The following is a 21,305-nucleotide window of genomic DNA, read 5'->3' as shown; positions in this document are numbered from 1 at the left end:
TGGCAGATATCTCAGTTTTTAGACTTTAATGAGCAGATAATTACATGACAGCTGCTGTCTTTGCGATAAACATTTCAGATAAATTGCTGCCCTACAACACCAGTCTTGCTTAGTATGAAGCAGCCAATCAGGCTTCAGGGATTTCATGCCATAAACCTTAATCCCACTGATTGAGGAATAGAGTACAGCATGACCACTAAAGCAGTATGAATTAATTCAAATTAGATTTTATAGATATTTTTATAACCAACTCCACATTAGATCATCATAGACAGTACATTTACATCAAGTAGGAAAATCAGAGCCCTTTAGATGGAGTGGGTGGCTCTTAAAAGAGCCTTTGGGTTTGAGAGCAGAGCCGTTTACTTGGAGCTGGTGTACTTGGTGACAGCCTTGGTGCCCTCAGACACGGCATGCTTGGCCAGCTCCCCGGGCAGCAGGAGGCGCACAGCGGTCTGGATCTCCCTGGAGGAGATGGTGGAGCGCTTGTTGTAGTGAGCCAGACGGGAAGCCTCGGAGGCGATGCGCTCAAAGATGTCGTTGACGAAGGAGTTCATGATGCTCATGGCCTTGGAGGAGATGCCGGTGTCAGGATGGACCTGCTTGAGCACCTTGTAGATGTAGATGGCGTAGCTCTCCTTCCTGCTCCTCTTCCTCTTCTTGCCTCCTTTAGCGGCGCTCTTGGTCACGGCTTTCTTGGAGCCCTTCTTAGGGGCAGACTTGGCGGGTTCAGGCATGTTGATCTTCGGTGTTTGACACAACGAATGAGCTGCCGAGGAGGAGAAGCTGTACTAATCCAGCAGGCACTCAGATTGAGCTGCTGCGTCCCTCGGCTGTGATTGGATGAGCCGCTCAGTCTGGAAGGAGTTTGAATTTCAATCACGTGCTTTTTCAAATGTTGCGCTCAGACTGAAAAAAGGAGGGAAAAGAAAGGCGGGAAAAGCCAAAGAAAGGAAGAATAAAAACTACAATCATGATTACTTTGAGCTCTTGTGTACAAGAGTTATTATAAATGTAGTTTCATGTGACGACATTACATCAGTGTGCATGGGATGTTAGACAGGAATCTACATTAGAGAGGAATCATTTTCAAGTGAGGACATCAATAAATGATCTGTTCAGATGAAAATATTTCATAAAGATGGAGCTTTAAAAAAAGAGAACTGGGAGAAAATGTCCAATAAATAGTTTTCTTGGTAGTAGAAAACATAAAAGTGAACCAATCAGGTAACAGAATGTGAGCAGGAATGTATCAGAAACAATAGAACATAAAAAAATAATTCTTTGTAGAATGATGAATCTGCAGAGTTGTTTAAGAGCATAAACAGGCTTTTAAAACATCTACCTGAAAATCCCGATTTAATAAAATGAAAGAAATATGGGATAAAATTACTAAATATTGTTTATAGACACTTTTCTAGGAAACTTGCAAGAAATTAATTACATAAATGGATTTTGCATTACTTTTAGAGGCCATGACAAATAAAATGGTTAGTGTCGCGACAGCAACACACGGGTTCAGTTTAGAAATAAGTTTCATTATAGAGACTGATTATATGTAATATATACTTTCACAAACTTCTTTATTTAAAGACCGCACGTATAACAAAGGGTTGAAGCCGTTTAGTCGCTCTCTAAAAACAGTAAACGAGAATTTGTGTCTGCGATTATTTGTTGACCAGAAGTTTTCTCTGCTCAAAGACTGTATATTAAATAAAGCAATAAAGCTGTTGATAAGACATAATCAGAATGATTGAATGCCTGTTTAACGGTAGAAGTTGCTTCTTAATGAGTGGGTGGGTGGCCCTGAAAAGGGCCTTTGGTTGGTGGCTGGAAGCGGAGCAGTTTAACCTCCGAAGCCGTACAGGGTGCGGCCCTGCCTCTTCAGAGCGTACACCACATCCATGGCGGTGACGGTCTTCCTCTTGGCGTGCTCGGTGTAGGTGACGGCATCGCGGATAACGTTCTCCAAGAAGACCTTCAACACACCGCGGGTCTCCTCGTAGATCAGACCGGAGATGCGCTTGACTCCTCCACGGCGAGCCAGGCGGCGGATAGCGGGCTTGGTGATTCCCTGGATGTTATCACGGAGGACTTTACGGTGACGCTTAGCGCCTCCTTTGCCGAGTCCTTTACCTCCCTTTCCTCTGCCGCTCATTGTGTCTTCCTCTGGATCACAAAGTCAGAAATGCTCAGCAGCTGCTGAGTATAAGCTCTTACGTGTAAGCTGCGGACGTAGGAGGAGACATGCTGAGCACCGCCTCCCACATAGTGTTCCTCTCTGAAGAAAAAAAGCCTGAGATTTTAATTCTGTCTCTCCTGTTTGAATCAAAAAAGAGATAGAGCATGTTAATGGTTGTTCTGTTACTTCTCCACAGATTTCTCTCCTGCAGATTAATAAGACTTCACTCCTTAAATCGGCTTTAATGACTGTACTGTTACTGTTACTGAGCAGCAAGACGAAGGTACTTTTTATCAGTTTGATTAAACGGTATAATTCAACATGGAAAAAACAGAAAAACGCCCGTTTTCTCCTTCTTCTCAATCCGTGTATCATTCGTTCTTTCTATTTTCAATTGTCAATCAAAAAACAAAAAATAAAAAATTGACTGGTTATTTTGTTTTTTGTTCTTTATGGTTAAACCAAAAACGAAAAAAGGATTTGTTTTTCATATATCAATTTTAAGCTCAGATCAAGAATACGAAATGGAAAAACGGACAGCAACGCAGAATTTGATTTTAATATTTAATCGGTACAGTTTACGTGACCCGGAAGTTTGGTGGAGCTTTAGCTAAAAAAAACAATTGGCTTACCCCCACCACGTTCGATCAAGCTGCACCAGATAAGGCAGTCGGACCTATCAGCCATGGACAGTTACGCTCGAGGATCCAAGCGTGTGACTCTTAAGGAGGAGGACATGACAATGGAGAAAATCAGCAGGATTTTCCAGGTATAACTTTTTTCTTGAAACTTTTCTGTGCACTGTACTTTTAACTAGCAACAACAAACAGCGTTCTAGCGTCGCCATGGTAGCCACTTCATCACCCCACTGCCGCGCAAAGAGCTATTTCCGGGTCACGTAAACTGTACCGATTAAATATTAAAATCAAATTCTGCGTTGCTGTCCGTTTTTCCATTTCGTATTCTTGATCTGAGCTTAGAATTGATATATGAAAAACAAATCCTTTTTTCGTTTTTGGTTTAACCATAAAAAACAAAAAACAAAATAACCAGTCAATTTTTTATTTTTTGTTTTTTGATTGACAATTGAAAATAGAAAGAACGAATGATACACGGATTCTTCTCCTCAGAAAACGATTCGTTTTCCCGTTTTGTGGTTTCTGCACATAAAACCAAAATCCAATAAACGGCTTGATTTTTGTTTTTTTGTTTTCGCCCCCTAAACGGAAAAACCAGTCAATTTTCGGTTTTAGAAGTGGGCGTGGCTTTCAAGCCCGCCGGTCCAGTGCCCTTCAAAATAAAGGCATGGCATGGAGAAACTTTCGCTGTATTTCCTGCCCTCATCGTAGCTTTTGCTTGTGTTCGAAATTAAAGCAGGTCTTATACATATATAAATATATACATATATTTAGATGTAATATATATTTATATTTTTTATAGCTACAGGGTTTACTCGGAATAAAGTCATCAGAGAGATTTAACTGCGACAGAACAGACATGGTAAATTTGACACTCACGACAGGTATTTTAAATGACCAGCAGATGTCGCTGTGCATCTATGGGACAATTAATCGCAATGTCAAGCGTATTTTACCACCTTATAGTCAATAAATGGAACATTTATGAAACGGAGTGCTGTGTGAGTAACTTCATTTTTGTGGCGGTAAAAAATCTGGAATTTTTTTTGAGATATATCTGGGAAAACAGCCAATACAAACAGGAGTGAGGTAGAAAAAATTAAAGATCTCTCTCTCTCTCTCTATAAATATATATATATATATATATATATATATATATATATATATATATATATATATATATATATATATATATGCACTTTGAATGTTGAATTCACTGTGCTTTAACACATGTGGAATTATATAATTATCAAAAAAGTGTGAAACTGCAAATATATCTTATATTCTAGGTTCTTCAAAGTAGCCACCTTTTGCTCTGATTACTGCTTTGCACACACTCTGCATTCTCTTGATGAGCTTCAAGAGGTACTAGTTTGCCCTTTTGCTTTCCCTCTGCGGTCCAGCTCACCCCAAACCATCCTGATTGGGTTCAGTTCCGGTGATTGTGGAGGCCAGATCATCTGGTGCAGCCCCCTATCACTCTCCTTCTTGGTCAAATAGCCCTTACACAGCCTGGAGGTGTGTTTGGGGTCATTGTCCTGTTGAAAAATAAATGATGGTCCAACTAAACCAAATCGGATTGAATAGCATGTAGCTGCAAGATGCTGTGGTAGCCATGCTGGTTCAGTATGCCTTTAAGTTTGAATAAATCCCCTAACCCAGCAAAGCACCCCCACACCATCACACCTTCTCCTCCTTACTTCACGGTGGGAACCAGGCATGTAGATTCCATCCGTTCACCTTTTCTCCGTCATAAAAAGACACGATGGTTGGAACCAAAGATTTCAAATTTGGACTCATCGGACCAAAGCACAGATTTCCTCTGGTTTAATGTCCATTCAATGTGTTCTTTAGCCTAATCAAGTCTCTTCTGCTTGTTGGCTGTCCTTACCAGTGGTTTCCTAGCAGCTATTTTACCATGAAGGCCTGATTCACACAGTCTCCTCTTAACAGTTATTCTAGAGATGTGTCTGCTGCTAGAACTGTGTGGCGTTGACCTGCTCTCTAATCTGAGCTGCTGTTAACCTGTGATTTCTGAAGCTGGTGACTCTGATGAACTTATCCTCCGCAGCAGAGGTGACTCTAGGTCTTCCTTTCCTGGGGCGGTCCTCATGTCAGCCAGTTTCTTTGTAGTGCTTCATGGTTTTTGCCACTGTACTTGTGGACACTTTCAAAGTTTTCCCAATTTTTCAGACTGACTGGCCTTAATTTCTTAAAGTAATGATTAATTTCTTAAAGTAATGAATTTTTCTTTACTTAGAATTTGTATTATGGCAATAAAAAAGCAGCTAACAGTCTATTCAGTAGAACTATCAGCTGTGTATCCACCTGACTTCTGCACAACACAACTGAGGGTCCCAACCCATTTATAAGGCAAGAAATCCACTTATTAAACCTGACAGTGGACACCTGTGAAATGAAAACCATTTCAGGTGACTACATCTTGAAGCTCATCAAGAGAATGCAGAGTGTGTTCAAAGCAGTAATCAGAGCAAAATGTGGCTACTTTGAAGAACCTAGAGTATAACACATATATGCAGATGTTTTTTCTTTATTCTTAAGTATATAATTCCAAATGTGTTAATTCATAGTTGTGATGCCTCCAGTGTGAATCTACAATCCTCATAATCATGAAAATAAAGAAAACTCTTTAAATGAGCAGTTGTGTTCAAACTTGTGGTCTGTACTGATTACACACACATATATATATATATATATATATATATATATATATATATATATATATATATATATATATATATACTGTATATATACAACTCAAGGAGGTTTGGTGTGTTATAACAAGGCCACTGCTTTTCTTTCCTCATTTTTATTTAAAAAAATTACAATGCGATTTTGAGCCCCTAAAAGAACATTGGAGAGCAAAAAAATATACTTTCTTGTGCACACTAGTTGTGCACAGTAATTACATTCCTGTGCACAACAAATACTCAAGCTGTAGAATGTCATATTTTAAATTAAAATTGTGTTGCCACATATTTGAAATTTAGCATGGTCTTGAAGAGGCTAGACATAAAGGTAAAATAAGAACAGAACCTGGTGACAAACAACTACCTTTAACACTGCAAAGCTGTCACAAGTTGTACAACAAGGCAAAACAAGACCAAAACAACAAACCTCCAAAAACATAAATAATAATAGACTTGAAGAAACTGGCTCTGTGCTGTGAATAGCTCTGGATGTTAGAGCCGAGTCTAGATAGGATGTTGCACAAGCTGCTGTAAGTGAAGAACTATTCACACCCTCTCTACACCACTGAAGAGACAATTAAGTGTTCACCACCAGTGTGTTGTAACATTAGAATAGCTCATGATCAAACAGTCGTTGAGATGGTGCACTAACAATTACCAAATTTAATGGCAAAACAAAATTTATTATTTTACTAAATGACAGTATAGTTCTCTCTCCTGACAGTTGCAGAGAAGTCATATTATTTCTGGAGTTCAAAGACCTCCCATACAGGTAAAAAAAATGCCCAGGTTAAAGTTATTTAGAAAGGCAAAAATGTTTTTTAAATATCTCAAACTTATTCAAGCTGAACCATAGGCTGACATTTCAATAACTTCACAGCATTATTTAAGACAAAGTTTTATTAAAGTGGAATGAAATGTAAAAACTAGTTACCAGTACATAAGGCAATAGCTTAAAGTTTACAATAGAATATAACATATTTCCAGTTTTTGTACATAATTAAGTAATGTGCCATTAAGGTTTAAAGGCAATTCATGTAATTATGACATGAAATTAAAGTAAACATTTTTGACTTTTTGCATTATGTTAAACTACGCACTAAAACAATATATTTGATGCCAGTTGTCTCTGGATAAATGTTTACAAATAAAATGAAGCAATACTCTATGCATTAAAGAAACGGCTTCACAAATAAGTAACTCCAATAGTAGTGTGAATTCAATTTCTAAATTTCTTTATGGGGCAGTGATAAATTTTACATTCAAACTGGAACAGTGTTTTTGAAATATGTAGTGAAAAGTTTACAACACTGTCAGAGTTAAAACATTCATTACAGAAATATTTTCCTCCTCTAGGAAGACAGAATCATGACAGTAACTTTCACTTCAGGGTGTTTTCTTTTGTGTAGAGTTTAAATTGATCCATCTCCAGCAAGAGTTCTTAGAGGACTTTAAAAGTGTAGCACAAAATAGGAGGGTATGCACAGTTCAGGGCATAAATCAGTCCCATAAGCAGTGGACAAGCTTTCGCTGTACTCTTGCATCCTGGGACAATCTCATAGCTGTCAGATTTTGAAAACAGAGTTACTGACATCACTGTGCTGTCCTCGCCCTGAGTTTTCCCAACTTTTCAGCCGGCTAGACAGCCAGACAACGACGCTCCAATAACCAAACTTCTTTCTCTTTTCAGTTGTTTATTGAAGAGTGGCCTCTGACCACTGCCATCGCTTTAGCCATCGTAAACTGTAACATACAACCATTACAAATCAATCACTCTTGTAGCAAGCCAATAACTTCAGCATACCACTATTTACACCACAGTTACATAAGGCAAAATGACTTATACTAGATATTGTTACAGATTAACGCTTCAGAAACATCAAATCAAAAACTAATAAACTCAGAAACAGCTTCTTCCCCTGTGCTGTGAGGGTATCCCATCTGATGTGAGACAGCGGTCTAACACAGATGGTTTCCATGCATTTCTTTCTATACAATATTTGAATTTAAATATTAAAAACTATATAAAATAAAGCAGGAAACCTAAACCTAGCCGGAGTGTCTGAAAGAAATTTCACAATGGTAACATGCTGCGATAATTACCCATTTATGAATCACTTTCAAACACTATGTCCCTTTAAATGAACCCCTTGTTCAAAATTATTTTTAACTGTTTGAAAACATGACCTACCAAGCAGACCTCAAAAAGTCATATTCCTTCTTCCCATGGTACAGTATAAGGCTGGAGATAATGGCTTCTCTTCTCACCTCAATGCTCTGTTTCTGTGAACAGATTAAGAACATAAACATAAGCATTATAAATACACAATGAGCATGTGAGGGAAGTTTAAGACCTAGGGGTGTCTTGAACCGATCGTGTGACCAGATATCAGAGAAAGGGCCGGATTTATCAAGATCCAATTTTGCGTGCAGTAATTTGCGCTCGCAAAGTGGAATTTTGCGCGAGGGGCTGAACCATGGTTTGCGGGTGATTTAACAAGAGCGATTGCGTAACTGGTGGCAGGTGCAAAACTGTTGGAGACGCCCTATTTAAATGATGGTTTTGCGCGTTTTGTGGTTTGCGGCAAAGTAGTTTGTAGTTTGTGCAAACTAGTGCATTAAGAAATTTTAATCTTACAGTGACACCACCCCCTCCAAAAAAAAAAGAAATATATATATATATATATATATATATATATATATATATATATATATATATATATATAAACTTTGGCAACCTTTATTCCCTAAGGTGGTATGTGGCTGAATTTCTACTTCACCGCAGTAAGAAAAAAACAAACAAACAAAAAAAAAAACAGGTGTTTTGTATCGGCCTGTAGAAAAATGCACATAACAAATGGCTCACAAGAAGTGACTGTGGATAAGATGACTGCATTGGCATGTTGCTCCACAGGCGCAGGGTGTCGGGGTTCTCCGGTAGGGCGTCAGGGCGACATGGCATTTAGAACGTCGGACAGATTGGGAGATCCCAGCTCTCGCTGCAACCGTACGCTGGAATGACCCAGATGCAAAAAAGTGCAATGTTGCAAGGAGTTTTGTGATATCTGGTATTGCGTGGGTACTCCTTGTGGCTGGCTCCAAATCCATTCGGAGTTCCCCCAACAGCTCCAAAATGGCAATGCTGGATAAACGATATGTTTTGATGATCGTTTCCTCGTTCATTCCAAAAATATTCACACGGAGTGAAAAAATGCGTTCTCTGCGTCTCCTTGCTTCATTTCAATGTCTCCTTCTTGCGGCAATAACCGCTGCCATGTGTGCGCAATTACGCATACAGACCATTTGCACCTTCTTTTGAAACGTGTTAAATATAGAGTCAGATACCGTTAGCAAAATTGCTTTCAGGTTTGATAAATCACTTTGCGAGTGCTAAATTAATATATTTACATGTTCTCCTCCCACAAGACGCACTTTTGCGTGTAAACGCCCTATATTGAATATTCATTGCAGAAAAAGTACTAAATGGATAAGAGGCGCTATTTAGCACGTTTTAAAGACCAAATCCTTTTAGCACGCTGTTGATAGATCAGTTTGTACATTTTTTAGCGTGCGCAGTGAAATAGCTCACGTTTTAATACACGCAAACCTTTGATAAATCCGGCCCAAAGAGCGAGATGAAGTGGGTGACTGAGGGAGCAATGGAGAAGGAGCAAAGTCAGTCAGTGAGGTGGGGACAGACAGGCAGCTGAGGGCAGCAAGACATCGTATTTTATTTCATAAATATAAGTGATAAGTTACGTCATTGCTGATACATCAATGGTGTCTTACAATGCAATAAATGTCACAGGCTTGTTATTGAGGTAGGTAGAGTAGTATTGTAATATTGTTACATCCCTAGTAGAGCACAAAGAACAGAAAAATACTGGGATGGTCCTGTTAATCTACATGAAACACTTTACTGCATTGCCAAAGAATTTGGTCTGTCTGTGAATCAGAAAAAAGTAGGTCCATCTCCCTGTAAAACATATAAACAAGCACACCTGACTCAGTCGGTCCAGGAGCAAACTCGTCTTGGGCCCCAAAACTCCCCCCCCCCTGGCTTTCATCAGCTTTCGTGTGTATTTGTCAAGTTTTTGCCTGGTTTGATCCACTGGAATGGTTGTTGTTCTCCTGAATTCCTCTTTGATCTGAATCAACAAAAGATTCACAAGTACAACTATATTTTGATTGAAATTTACATGTTCAAATGGAGCATGAATTAGTTCATTAAAAATTATTCATTAAGCATAGTTACAGCTTAACAAAGTTAAATGCTTAAGGGCCACAAGAGAAAATAGGTCCTACAAAACAGTGAAATAACTTTTTATCTGTTATTTAAAAAAAAAAAACAGAACAATAATAAATAAAACAGAACAATAATAACTTACCTGTGAAATGACTCAAGTGCTACATGTTGCTCTGTGATCCTCAGACGTCTGGACACAGAAAGTCGGTCCTGTTGTAGCCACAGTGCGCATGCGTTGTGCGTTCGTCTCAAAACCCTGCATTTTCATAGTAAAGTTTGTTTAGAATGTAAGTGTATGTACATACAATAATTCATATTTAATGGTATAAGGAAACCTAAATACATCTCACTCTAACTATATAATTCACGTATTACTTAAAAATATTGAAAAACTCTATATCTTACTGAATCTTAAACTATAAATTAGAATGACAGTTATTCTAATAGAATTTACTGCAACAAAAAGTATTTTTTTCCCAACTCCAATCACTTCTAACCTCTTAACGTTTATAATCATTTTCATCCCCTTTCACAGCGACAGGTTTGTCACCTCAATCGCTACCTTGATCAGACAAATCTCTATTGCGCAGGGTGCTCTGCGTAATTACGCATGCCAAAGACTCAGTTTCACGTTCTCAGATTTTGTTGCAGCGGACGGAATTAATTCGTAAAGACTGTAAAGGGACAAGAACAAATGACGGGTCTGAGCCAAAGCCCCTGATGTTACATGTCCCCTCATATGCGACTAAAAAGTGCGAATCAACATGTACCTTTATGCACATCTGAATTCAAGTGCAGGAAGATGTGCCAGCGCAGAATCAAATCACCCAGCCCCGGCAAGACTGTTAAAATTGAGTTTGCATAGTATCCTATCAGTATGTATTTACATAAGAATATTATCTTGCCGTAGAGGTACAAACATCTCAGGCATGGAAATGCAGGGATAATTTTTTTCACCTCACTCCTGTTTGTATTGGCTGTTTTCCCAGATATATCTCTAAAAAAATTCCAGATTTTTTACCGCCACAAAAATGAAGTTCCTCACACAGCACTCCGTTTCATAAATGTTCCATTTATTGACTATGAGGTTGTAAAATACGCTTGATATTGCGATTAATTGTCCCATTGATGCACAGCGACATCTGCTGTTCATTTAAAATACCTGTCGTGAGTGTCAAATTTACCATGTCTGTTCTGTCGCAGTTAAATCTCTCTGATGACTTTATTCTGAGTAAACCCTGTAGCTATAAAAAATATAAATATATATTACATCTAAATATATGTATATATTTATATATGTATAAGACCTGCTTTAATTTCGAACACAAGCAAAAGCTACAATGAGGGCAGGAAATACAACGAAAGTTTCTCCATGCCATGCCTTTATTTTGAAGGGCACCGGACCGGCGGGCTCGAAAGCCACACCCACTTCTGAAACCGAAAATTGACTGGTATTTCCGTTTTGGGGGCGAAAACGAAAAAACCAAAATCAAGCCGTTTAATAGATTTTGGTTTTATGTGCAGAAACCACAAAACGGGAAAACGAATCGTTTTCTGAGGAGAAAAAGGAGAAAACGGCCGTTTTTCTGTTTTTTCCATGTTAAATTATACCGTTTAATCAAACTGATAAAAAGTACCTTCGTCCAGCAAACTCACCAAACCTGAAGCCTTCAGAGTTTTGGAGACTCAGACGTTACTTATTTTTTATTATCTGTGAACCATAATCATCGTATTACAAGAAATAAAGGCCAATAACATTTCAATATTTCTATAAAATGTGTTTTCTCTTTGAATTTGATTAATATATGTTAATCTCTTTGTAATATATTGACTTTTTTTGTGTTTGATTTTTCAGTATTCAAAGCACTGTGCTGCCACCCAGTGGCTACAGACTATAATAACAAGCATAATCAAAACCTTTACACTGTTCTTCCCTTTCCCAGAGTGGTTTAAGAACAGTTTGGACTTTCCTGTGTTCTATAAAGCTGAGCTAATGCAGAAACACAACGTGGGTCATGGAGTGATGAGTAGTTCTAACGTGGAGCAGTTGCAGGTTCTTGCTCCTTTCATCTTTGTTGGTTTTGTCACACATTCAGTGCTAACTTCAGTAAATTACTGCTGCTTTTTCCTTTCAATATGCATATTCAATATTTGGCAACTCTCTAACAGATTTGCATTTATTAATTTTGGATCCAGTTTTGCAAAAACTTTCTAGTTCAGTTTAAACTTCAATGGGTAACTAATGTAAACAGGCGCATATTCAGTTAACTCTTTCCAGCTCCTGACAACTATTGAATTACAGAATTAGAGTAGTTTTATACACGGCAGAGGGAAGAAAGAGATTAAGTGGCTGCTTAGGGTCCAAGGGTGGCTAGGGGCCCCAAAGAGCATGCAAAATTCCACATTTATTTTCAATATATATAATAATTTACACACTTTCATAATAGAACAGTGCAATATTTATACAATATGTAATATCTTATCATTTAGGAATAATTATCCATTTAAAAAAAAGTTTGTGGGGTCTAGCCTGATACGAGGAACAACAAGGATACAGTTAAAAAATTAATCATTGGAGAAAATTGTGATAGACAGTTTGAAGGGAGTGAACTGGCTGCATAGAAGGAAGATTTACCAGACCTCCGATAATCACAGATGGGTCCACTTGAACTGCTTCCCTGTGTCTCTCAAATGACTGTAATAGTGCAATCATACCAAAAGCGGTTTGGGGATTAAAGCGTCTGATTTTTGTGCACAGTCTATGGAGGGCGGTATTGAGAGGTCCAGCAGTACATCCGAGCATCGGAGTTTCTGAGCGTCTGATGCTGGAGTTCAGAAAATTTAACTTTTCTTTTTCTGAACTGCAACCGCTGGAACAGCCACCATCTATGACTTTAACATGAAAGATGAAGTTTCTTCACAAACTAAAATGATAGAAGTCTTAATCTTAAATGTGCAGCTTTTTATAGTCAACAAAGCTGTTTTTTCATTAATCTAAACCCTAGGACATCTGGAAAAAAACATAAAAAAGTAAAACTTAGTAGGGTTTATGATTGGAGTCTCAAGCAACAAGTATCCAAAAACTGAGCTGAAGAGAGGATATTCAACGCTGGCCTTCAGGAACCACTGCCCTACACCTTTACGTTGTTTCCTACTTATGTCATCAGTGTTTAATATTACAGATTTTCTAAAAGAAGTGTAATAAATTATATAAAGGTATGTTATTTATTACGATGTATGAACTGAAAGTCTATTTTTTGTGTTTGCGTTACCTTAGAAGTTGCTCTTCATAAATACATCCTCTCCATCGACCTCGTTTAGTAAACCTCATGCCCCAGTTAACTCTTGGACTCATTAAATGAGGAATATAAACTTTCAACCAGCAGAAACTCACTGTCAAACTAAATTACTACAATTAAGGAATATGTTTATATCACTGTGCTAAGGAGCTCACTAAAACATGATGATGTGAAACAAATAAGTGCTATATTCGTTAACTTGGGACTATATAAATCTATATCCTACACAGAGTAATGGAATATTATTTTTAGATTGATCTATGTAGGAAAACATTGTCAATTCTTGAAGAGATAGGTGATGAGGATATTGCAGAAGCCATTTTGAACCATGACAGTGCTATGATGGACTTTGTGGACTGGTGAGAGAACAACCACCTGTGTTAAAGTACCTGGAAAACCAACAGGATGGTGATTTACTTCAGGAGAAGACCCCCACCTCAGCCCCTTGTGAACTATATGTTATCCTGAGCTATCTCTATAGTTATGCTGCTATAGGCTTAGACTGCTGGAGGACATAGGGACCCCTATTTCATCATTCTGCTTTATTCTATTCTCCCACTCTGCAGAATCACTAACGTCTCTAACAATCTCTAAGGTTTTGCTCTCTCTGCTTTTTCTCACAGTAGCTTCGCCTTGTCTAATCCTGTTTGGCTGTGACATCATCCTGGAGAGAATAAAAATTTATGGTATTAGGTCAGCCTAAGGCACACCTGTGCAATAATCATGCTGTCTAAACAGCATTTTCATATGTAAAAAGTGGATGGATTATGTTGGCTAAAGATAAAGTGCATGGTACCAGACTAAGACGGATTAGTATACAGTAACAGGAAAAAAGCCTTTTGTGTACATAAACAAAGATCTTACATCATTGGGTTCAGCTGATAAAAACTGTTGCAATCATATTTCTGGTCTGTGTAGAGATTAAGTGGTAAACTATTTAAAATGTAAGGATGTTTGTCAAATAAAATATGAGTTTGATGAATATTACAAAAAAAATACTACTTCTTGTTGAATAGAGGGATGTTGAAATTTCATTCAAGTTGTTTTGTTAAATAAAACACATGGAGATGAAATGTTTCATAGTAATTAATAACAGGCATGTTAAGGATACGATTTATGATAAGCTGTAATATTTTTTACATCTTTGATGTGATCTGCAGTGTTTAAATCTTTGAAATGAGGGATTTGCCTGAAAAAAAGGATTAAAGAATTCTACGATTCTTATAAAAGAATATTCCTCTCAATATATAAGATGCACCATTTGTTTAGCTGGACTCTGGAGAGATGGACAGTTTTTTTCTGATACATTTATTGTTTTAAAAGAACCACGCCATTCATGCCTAAGGGGAAAAAATGCAAACATAAACATGCAAATGGCCTCCTGCAAAGGATACAGTTGCTATAAAGTTTGCATGGAGAGGATCATATTCAAATGTTTTCTATCCTAAAGCATAAAAACAGCAAATATCCCTATAATGTAAAGGTTTCTTACCTGCTGTGGAGCCTCATGATGGAGTGAATCTGCTTGTAAATCTTGTTTCTCTCAGAGGGCTTTTTTACATAAGCAGGGTTAAGAAATCATTGATAACAGTTAAAGCAAGGCTTGATCTTTTGCAGTTTTGTCAAAAGTACACACTTTTGTTACTTAAGTAGAAGAATAGATACTGCAGTTTAAAAACACTTTACTGAAGTAAAAGTGAAAAAGTATGTGCTCCAAAAACTACTTAAAATATAAAAGTATAAAGTAACCTTTAAAAATAAACACCCAGATGCCACTATATGAATTAAGAGCTTAATTTTTGACTATTTTGAAAAATTCTTTGAGATAGGGCCAAGGATGAGTTCTTGTTGGTCTCCGTCCCCCGATATGTTCTCGCCTGTGTCCGACCTTTCAAGATCTTTTTCTGAATCCAACACTGTAGCATGGCATAGACAATTCACGTTTGTAGTTTGAAGAACACCTGCTTGCTTCTGATGATTTCCTTTAGCTAACCAATGAGTGTTTGCATTAAATGACTCATCCAATCACACTAGTTTTCACTAGATGTGGATGGAGCCAATGATCTGCATTGGATGGAGCACATGACGGGAAATAAGTATTTATAAACATTAAACTAAAGCCAAGAGTAACGAGTAACGTTTGTTTTAAAAATGTAATGAATAGAAAGTAAAGATACTTGTGTGAAAATGAGTAGAAGTCAGAAGTAGGAAGAAAAATAAGTAATGGAGTAAAGTATAGATACCTAAAAAGTGTACTTAAGTACAGAAACAAAGTATTTGTACTTTGTTACTTGACACCTCTGATGTATTGTTATCACTGCATTCTAGCTTTATCCATTTTACAAAGGTCAACCAAAGTTGTCAAAGTGTGGCTATGTCAAGCCACACTTCTCCTAATCCATCTAAATGCGTCTCCTCTACCTTCTTTAAACAGACATTAAAGGAATAGTACACCCAAAACATGATTAGCCTTCATTTTCTACTCACCCCCATGCTGAACAACACTCTGGAGTACTTTTTTGATATCTCAAATGCATCTGGAGATCTGGGAGGCTTCTTGCTGTCTGCTGACATTCAAATAATGGAGGTCTATGGTGCCCGAGGCAGAAAGGTCCATAAAAGTCCACAAAAAACGTGTCAATATTCCTCCATACTGCTCATCCAATGTATTCCAAGTGTCCTGAGTGGGTAGCATCCAGAATTTACTCGAAACGAAGTCATTTAGAATGTTTTTAGAGCATAAACAGTAGTGTATAGGATTTCCTGAAAGCGCGCACCTGCGCGATCACGACGCTACGTAACATGCATTTGAGATATCAAAAAAGTACTCCAGAGTGTTGTTCAGCATGGGGGTGAGTAGAAAATGAAGGCTAATCATGTTTTGGGTGTACTATTCCTTTAAGTTGATCATAGATTCACAGATGTTGCAAACAAAAGATGCCTAAACAGCATAAAAAATAATTTTTTCTTTCTTCGAAATGATTCTTAATTTCAGAAGTTAATTTTCATCTCTTCAAATGAACAACTGTAAACTTAAACATTAACAGTTGAAGCTAACATTGTAGTAACATGCAGATCTGAGAGCTGATGGTTTAATACCAGGTTTACTTTTTGCGGTATATCTAAACGTTTGTGCAGTCCAGCTTACCAATAACATTAGGAAATGCTGAATCAAAAAGTGAAAAAAACCTGATCTTAATGTTTCTCAAGTGTCTTTTGTGATGTGTAGACACATTCATGCAACCTGTTGTATCTCTCCTTGATGTAAGTCATTCTACTGAGAGCAGGGAAGGCTCTGAAGATACACTTATAAATTTAAATATACTCTGTGCTTAGATTTAATCTTGACCTGCTGCAGGTCTTTGATGTTTCAATCATATTAGTTATATATGGATATTCTCAGGATATGTAACAAAGAAAAATGTGATCATTCATAGCTACAACTTGACAAAATTTCAATGCCAGATCATTCTACTTTCTCATCATCTCTAACTTTCACCTACTTCAATCAAAATAGTAAGATTAGTAAATCAGTACAATAGTAAATTTCTTGCTTAATTAGGAAAAGGAAGGACTTAAAAGCATTTTATGTGTCACCCAAAGTAGCCATTCTCAACCTTGAGGTCCCAACCCCAACTGCAGTCACAAGATGATTTAAAGGGGTAGACTAATATGTTTGTAAAATATAAACGTACAAAAGTATGTCGCTTCCAAAAAATGGTTATTACATGAAAAAAATACAGATCTTGACTCCTCTCAGTTGAGAGTGATCTCTACATGGCCATGTGTGACATAAAGCAAAAAGTCATATATAGTGGTGCCTGTTAAAGTTGTTGGTCATGACGATTTTGAAACTCCCCCGGACATTTTTTTAGGTCTAAAAAGTAGGACATGTCCGGGAAAAAGAGGACATCTGGTCACCCTACCATATCAACAATTTCAATATTTCAGTCAAGGAGTGCTCCTTGCTATGATGAGTCCATTTTCAGCCCAACCAGTGTTACAAACCCTATTCAGAGACCTTGAGGACCAGCACCAAATACCCTATAGAATCATTCTATGACCCCTTTAATGAGATGATGATATGTGACAGCTCAAACCTGGATTTAGATGCAGCTTTTCATCGTGTTTATCATCGAGACATTGTGAAGGTCCAAAGAGCCATTTTTGGGTCCTGCCCCTGATATAGTATATTTACTGTAGAAGGTGTTCAGACCAACTTTGTTTGTGTGATTTGTTTTACTACAGCACACTACAAAATGTATAAACTAAGGTTAAAGTATTGCTCTGAAATATCTGACTATATTTGATTTGCAAAATGAAAACATCAGAGGGTCCATGATATAGCTTAATTTGTCTAAAAACTTGCTTTGGAAAGAAATGGTTCAATGTAATAATAGCAGGCTGTCGTGTCATTTGTGGTTTTCCTTGTTTTCAAGCAGAGGGGCATCTATGGGCGTTTCTCAATATACGTTCTTGAGCGTTCTCGTGTGCTCGTGTACTCGTGACACGTCATCAGCCTCAGCCCGAGTACCGTCCCAATTCTTGAGAACGCCAGATCGAGAACGCAACAAATCCCCGGAAGTTGTTCTCGCCCCGCTCTCTTTATCGAGCATGCATCAGAGCAGACTTGTGCGTTCTTCAGACTGACCGCTTCCCCAGAATGCACCGCGGCCGCAGCTTGATTCGAGACAGCGCTCACAGTGTTAAGTTAAACATTCCCTTTTCTGCTGCTGTTGTTCTTCAAAAGTACGTTTTGAAATCGTTTGAGGCGATAACATTATACATTGAAGCCTCCCTGTGTGGTCTGTTTACAGAGTTAGTGCGAAATTAAAAAAAAAAGTCTGACGTTGAGCGGACCAGAGTGACCAGCAGACCTCCGAGGGTAACTGCAGCCAGGGCTAAATTTACCCCGTCTGTAGTGCACTTCTCTCGATCTAGTTATGTGTGAACTACCGCTCGTTCTGATGGCGGTTTTTTGCGGTTTGGTAATTTAAAAAAAATGTTTTTTAAGCTTTAGAAATTAAAAATATTGTTTTCAAAATGTTTTGTGTAGGGAATAAATAGTTTTGACTGTTAAAGAAATGCTAAAGAACGTTGCATGTGATGACGTCACGAGTACGCTTCTGCTCCAATACACATACGTGCTTGCGTTCTCGTCAAGTCCGATCTTCCTGCGTTCTCGCCAAGAACGGACTTCACGAGAACGCGAGTACGTACTCGCGTTCTCGTGAATTGAGAAACGCCCTATGCGTAGCCTACAGACTTTGCAGATCTACTCAATGTTAGGACTCCTGTCTGTGTGGTTTGTGTTTTGTGTGTTTGTCTTCCTTCCTCCACCAGGCGGCGCCTGGTCCTGGTTCGCCTCCTCACACACCTGCGGAGGGTTACCTTGTTAATGGAGTGTTCTTAAGTTGCTGGCGCCACTACCTACCAACTGGGATTCCACGTTTATTCAGATTGCCTTGAGGACGGTCATATGTGGTGCTACATCTACTGGGAGGTTAGGGAGATGGAAGCTTTTACCCAGTGAAAGAAGATTACCATTTGTCTGTTATGACACTAATGGTGAGTGTGTTTCAAGATTCAAAAGAGAAAATAAGAAGCTGCTTTTCAAAGGAAGGCATGTTCTGCTGAATATTGTTTGGCATATCTGGCATTTAGAAATAGATATCTAAGTTACTTTCTAAAACCTTTTCTTTTAACTTTGATAAACCAGTTTATTTAAATTTTAAATAATTCAAAACCTACTACTTAATTAGTGTTTTACTAAAGTCCCTCACCAGTAATGTCAAATTGCTTTCTATTTCATGTTTTTTTTAATTGTTTTTAATGTTTTATTTCAAATTACCCCAACATTATGTACAATCCACCCAGCATGTTAGACATTCCAACCCTCTTGGAGGCACAATTTGGTTTAGACCGCCTGACAACGACCGCAATGACATGAGCCTGGATTAAATGACCTGGGGGGCGACACATTACATTACCCAAAAATCATAAACCAATATACCACAAGAAGAAATAAAAAGAAAAAGGTTAGAATTAGGGAAAGCAGCTGTTCACAAATTATTTTCCCAAAAGGCAAACCAAGAAAACTTCTTACAAAGTTCTATTAAAGCTAACATAGTCCACTCCAGACACCTACTGTAGGTGTTTGTAAGCTCACATGAAATCTTAAACTTAGCTTGTTGCCAACAAGGCAGCCTGCAAATGTGAGTATAAAGAGGGTGAGAATCTAGTTGTTAGTTATCAGCATTGGAGAGATAGCAGGTGCAAATCATGGCAGTGGCATCTGCTGCTCCACCTCCTTTAACTGTATGGTAGGAGTCAGCCATTTGTTTTTATGACTCTTTGTCTTGGTAAAACCCCTTTCTAGATGGGTTTTAGATGAATGTAGGTTTGTTTTCTAGTTGTGTGTGGTGTTTGCATAGATGTTAGATTTCCTATAATCCTCGTTTGTTACAAATAAAGACATTGTTTTTAACCTGTAGTATTTTGTGTTTATTATGCAGCGAATGATTTATTACTCAGGTCAAAGTCACCCTCCTTTTGGTAGCATGCAAGTAGAAACAATTTTCTTTGATTGGTAATTATTCATTCTTCTAATAGCCATTGCCTAATTTACTTAAGTTGTGGAGATAACTGGATTTTAATCAGTCGGTCCAGAAGCCCACCTGGAGTGTGAGAGGCCAAAAATCCTGGTTAGTAGGTGGATTAAAGTTATAACTATTCAACTAATAACATTCAATTAGTTTTACCCTCCATTTTGAATGATCTATCAATTAACTACGACATCATCAACTCAACAACTGGCCATTTAAATTAGTCACCTTCATTATAACTGGGCGGTTGCCGGTTGTGGCCTGTGTAAAGGTAGTTTACACATATAATTTTATAAACAGTATTTTATTACTCTAAGATTGTATATAGGTCCATAACTTGCCGCAGTCCCATTGTGCTGCTGTAGGCAAAAGGGCCTCCTTAAATGCAAACCCACTCCTATGTAATTATAAAGAGCAATTTCTAAAGGCTGCTTATATATATTAACCCGTATTTCAAAGTCATCATCATTTGCCCCGATTCACTGCTTAAAGCGTTGCCTCTGGCAGTCAAGGAGGAGAGAATAGAACTCTAGCTATCATAATTCTAGCTCTTGGACTCTTAAGTAGGCAGACGCACAGAAAGAAGCAGATTTAAACAGTTTATTTTCAGGATAATGTGATGACAACTGAGTCTGGAAAAAACTGAGGGAGCAGGGGCTGGGAGCAGGCACTGGAAGGGAAAACAAGTTGTTTAAAGGGGATGTGGTTGGATTATGGAAGATTGTTTTAAGTAGTTTAAGTCAGCTTGCATTAAGTATGAGTCCATGAAGCCCGGTCTTGCTGGTTGGAAGTAGATGTTGGAGGTTGAGAGTGGAGACACTGGTCTTTCAGTTTTTTTGGAGATGAGGGTGGACAGGTTTGAGCGAGGGGTTCTGAAGGCCAAGTTGGTAACCCTGAGGAAGGAGCAGAACAGAAGCCTTGGGGGAGGTAGATCCAACAGCGGTCTTTTCCAAAAGGAATCCTGAAGCAGAGAAGGACAATAAGGTCTTAAATAGAGAAGATCCAACAGGAGGGAAAAAAACACAATACTGAGATTTCTCTTAAGTTGGCTTGTTACCACTCTGAGTACAACATCCATCTGCCGTTTGCTTGAGGGAGACTGCTCCTTCTTAAAGGTCACCACTGATTGAGGGAATGGAACCCAGCTGGACTAAATTAGCCTGCCACCCTGTGAGAGAAAAAAAGGAAAAAACAAAAAGCCACTCCACCCAGCTCTGGAAACCTGACACTAGCTATGGTTGTAACTTTTCCTTTTACTCTGAACTTTAATCTGAATTGTGAATTTTCTAATAGACTTATTTTAAGAAAAGAACATTTTAGATGATTAAGAACTCTGTAAACATGTCTTTTAGAATGGCATAAGCTGTACATGAAAATATATATGATTAAATATTTAACACAAGAAATACAGATTGCAATCAGTATTTTTCTTAGGTTTTCTACTGGAAATCTTAAAGGAAATTAAAGTTTTTGTTCTTCACTAGCTCCTCCTATCGTTAAATGTACAAAAACAAAATATAAACTGTTAATATCAGAAGGATTAAGAACTTATTTCTGCCTGAAAATATAGAACCAGTTATCGCAGATCTTTATGCAAACTTTTGGTACCTGGATAATGGTGGGA

At 38.0% G+C, this 21,305-nt stretch overlaps 2 protein-coding genes across 2 annotated transcripts; both read right to left on the bottom strand.

The window, feature by feature from the left end:
- Positions 1-286: 286 nt before the first annotated feature.
- LOC119772140 (histone H2B-like) lies at positions 287-1,158 on the bottom strand. The gene is made up of 2 exons (XM_038268446.1): positions 1,026-1,158; positions 287-846 (listed from the first exon to the last, which is right to left on the bottom strand). The coding sequence occupies exon 2, from the start codon at positions 735-737 to the stop codon at positions 363-365; it is 375 nt and encodes a 124-aa protein (XP_038124374.1). The 5' UTR covers positions 738-846; positions 1,026-1,158; the 3' UTR covers positions 287-362.
- LOC119772141 (histone H4) lies at positions 989-2,231 on the bottom strand. The gene has a single exon (XM_038268447.1). It carries the CDS (start codon positions 2,156-2,158, stop codon positions 1,847-1,849), a length of 312 nt encoding a protein of 103 aa, XP_038124375.1. The 5' UTR covers positions 2,159-2,231; the 3' UTR covers positions 989-1,846.
- Between the last annotated feature and the right edge of the window lie 19,074 nt (positions 2,232-21,305).

The sequence above is a fragment of the Cyprinodon tularosa genome, unplaced genomic scaffold (assembly GCF_016077235.1).
Source record: "Cyprinodon tularosa strain WSP-4 unplaced genomic scaffold, ASM1607723v1 ctg70, whole genome shotgun sequence".
In the NCBI taxonomy this organism is placed as follows: Eukaryota; Metazoa; Chordata; class Actinopteri; order Cyprinodontiformes; family Cyprinodontidae; genus Cyprinodon; species Cyprinodon tularosa.
Note: the sequence above shows the minus strand (reverse complement) of the source record. Positions and strands in the feature narration are given on the sequence as shown.

Excerpts from the sequence above, each read along its gene's own strand:
- LOC119772140 (XM_038268446.1), bottom strand. The coding sequence starts at position 737 with ATGCCTGAACCCGCCAAGTCTGCCCCTAAGAAGGGCTCCAAGAAAGCC.
- LOC119772141 (XM_038268447.1), bottom strand. The coding sequence starts at position 2,158 with ATGAGCGGCAGAGGAAAGGGAGGTAAAGGACTCGGCAAAGGAGGCGCT.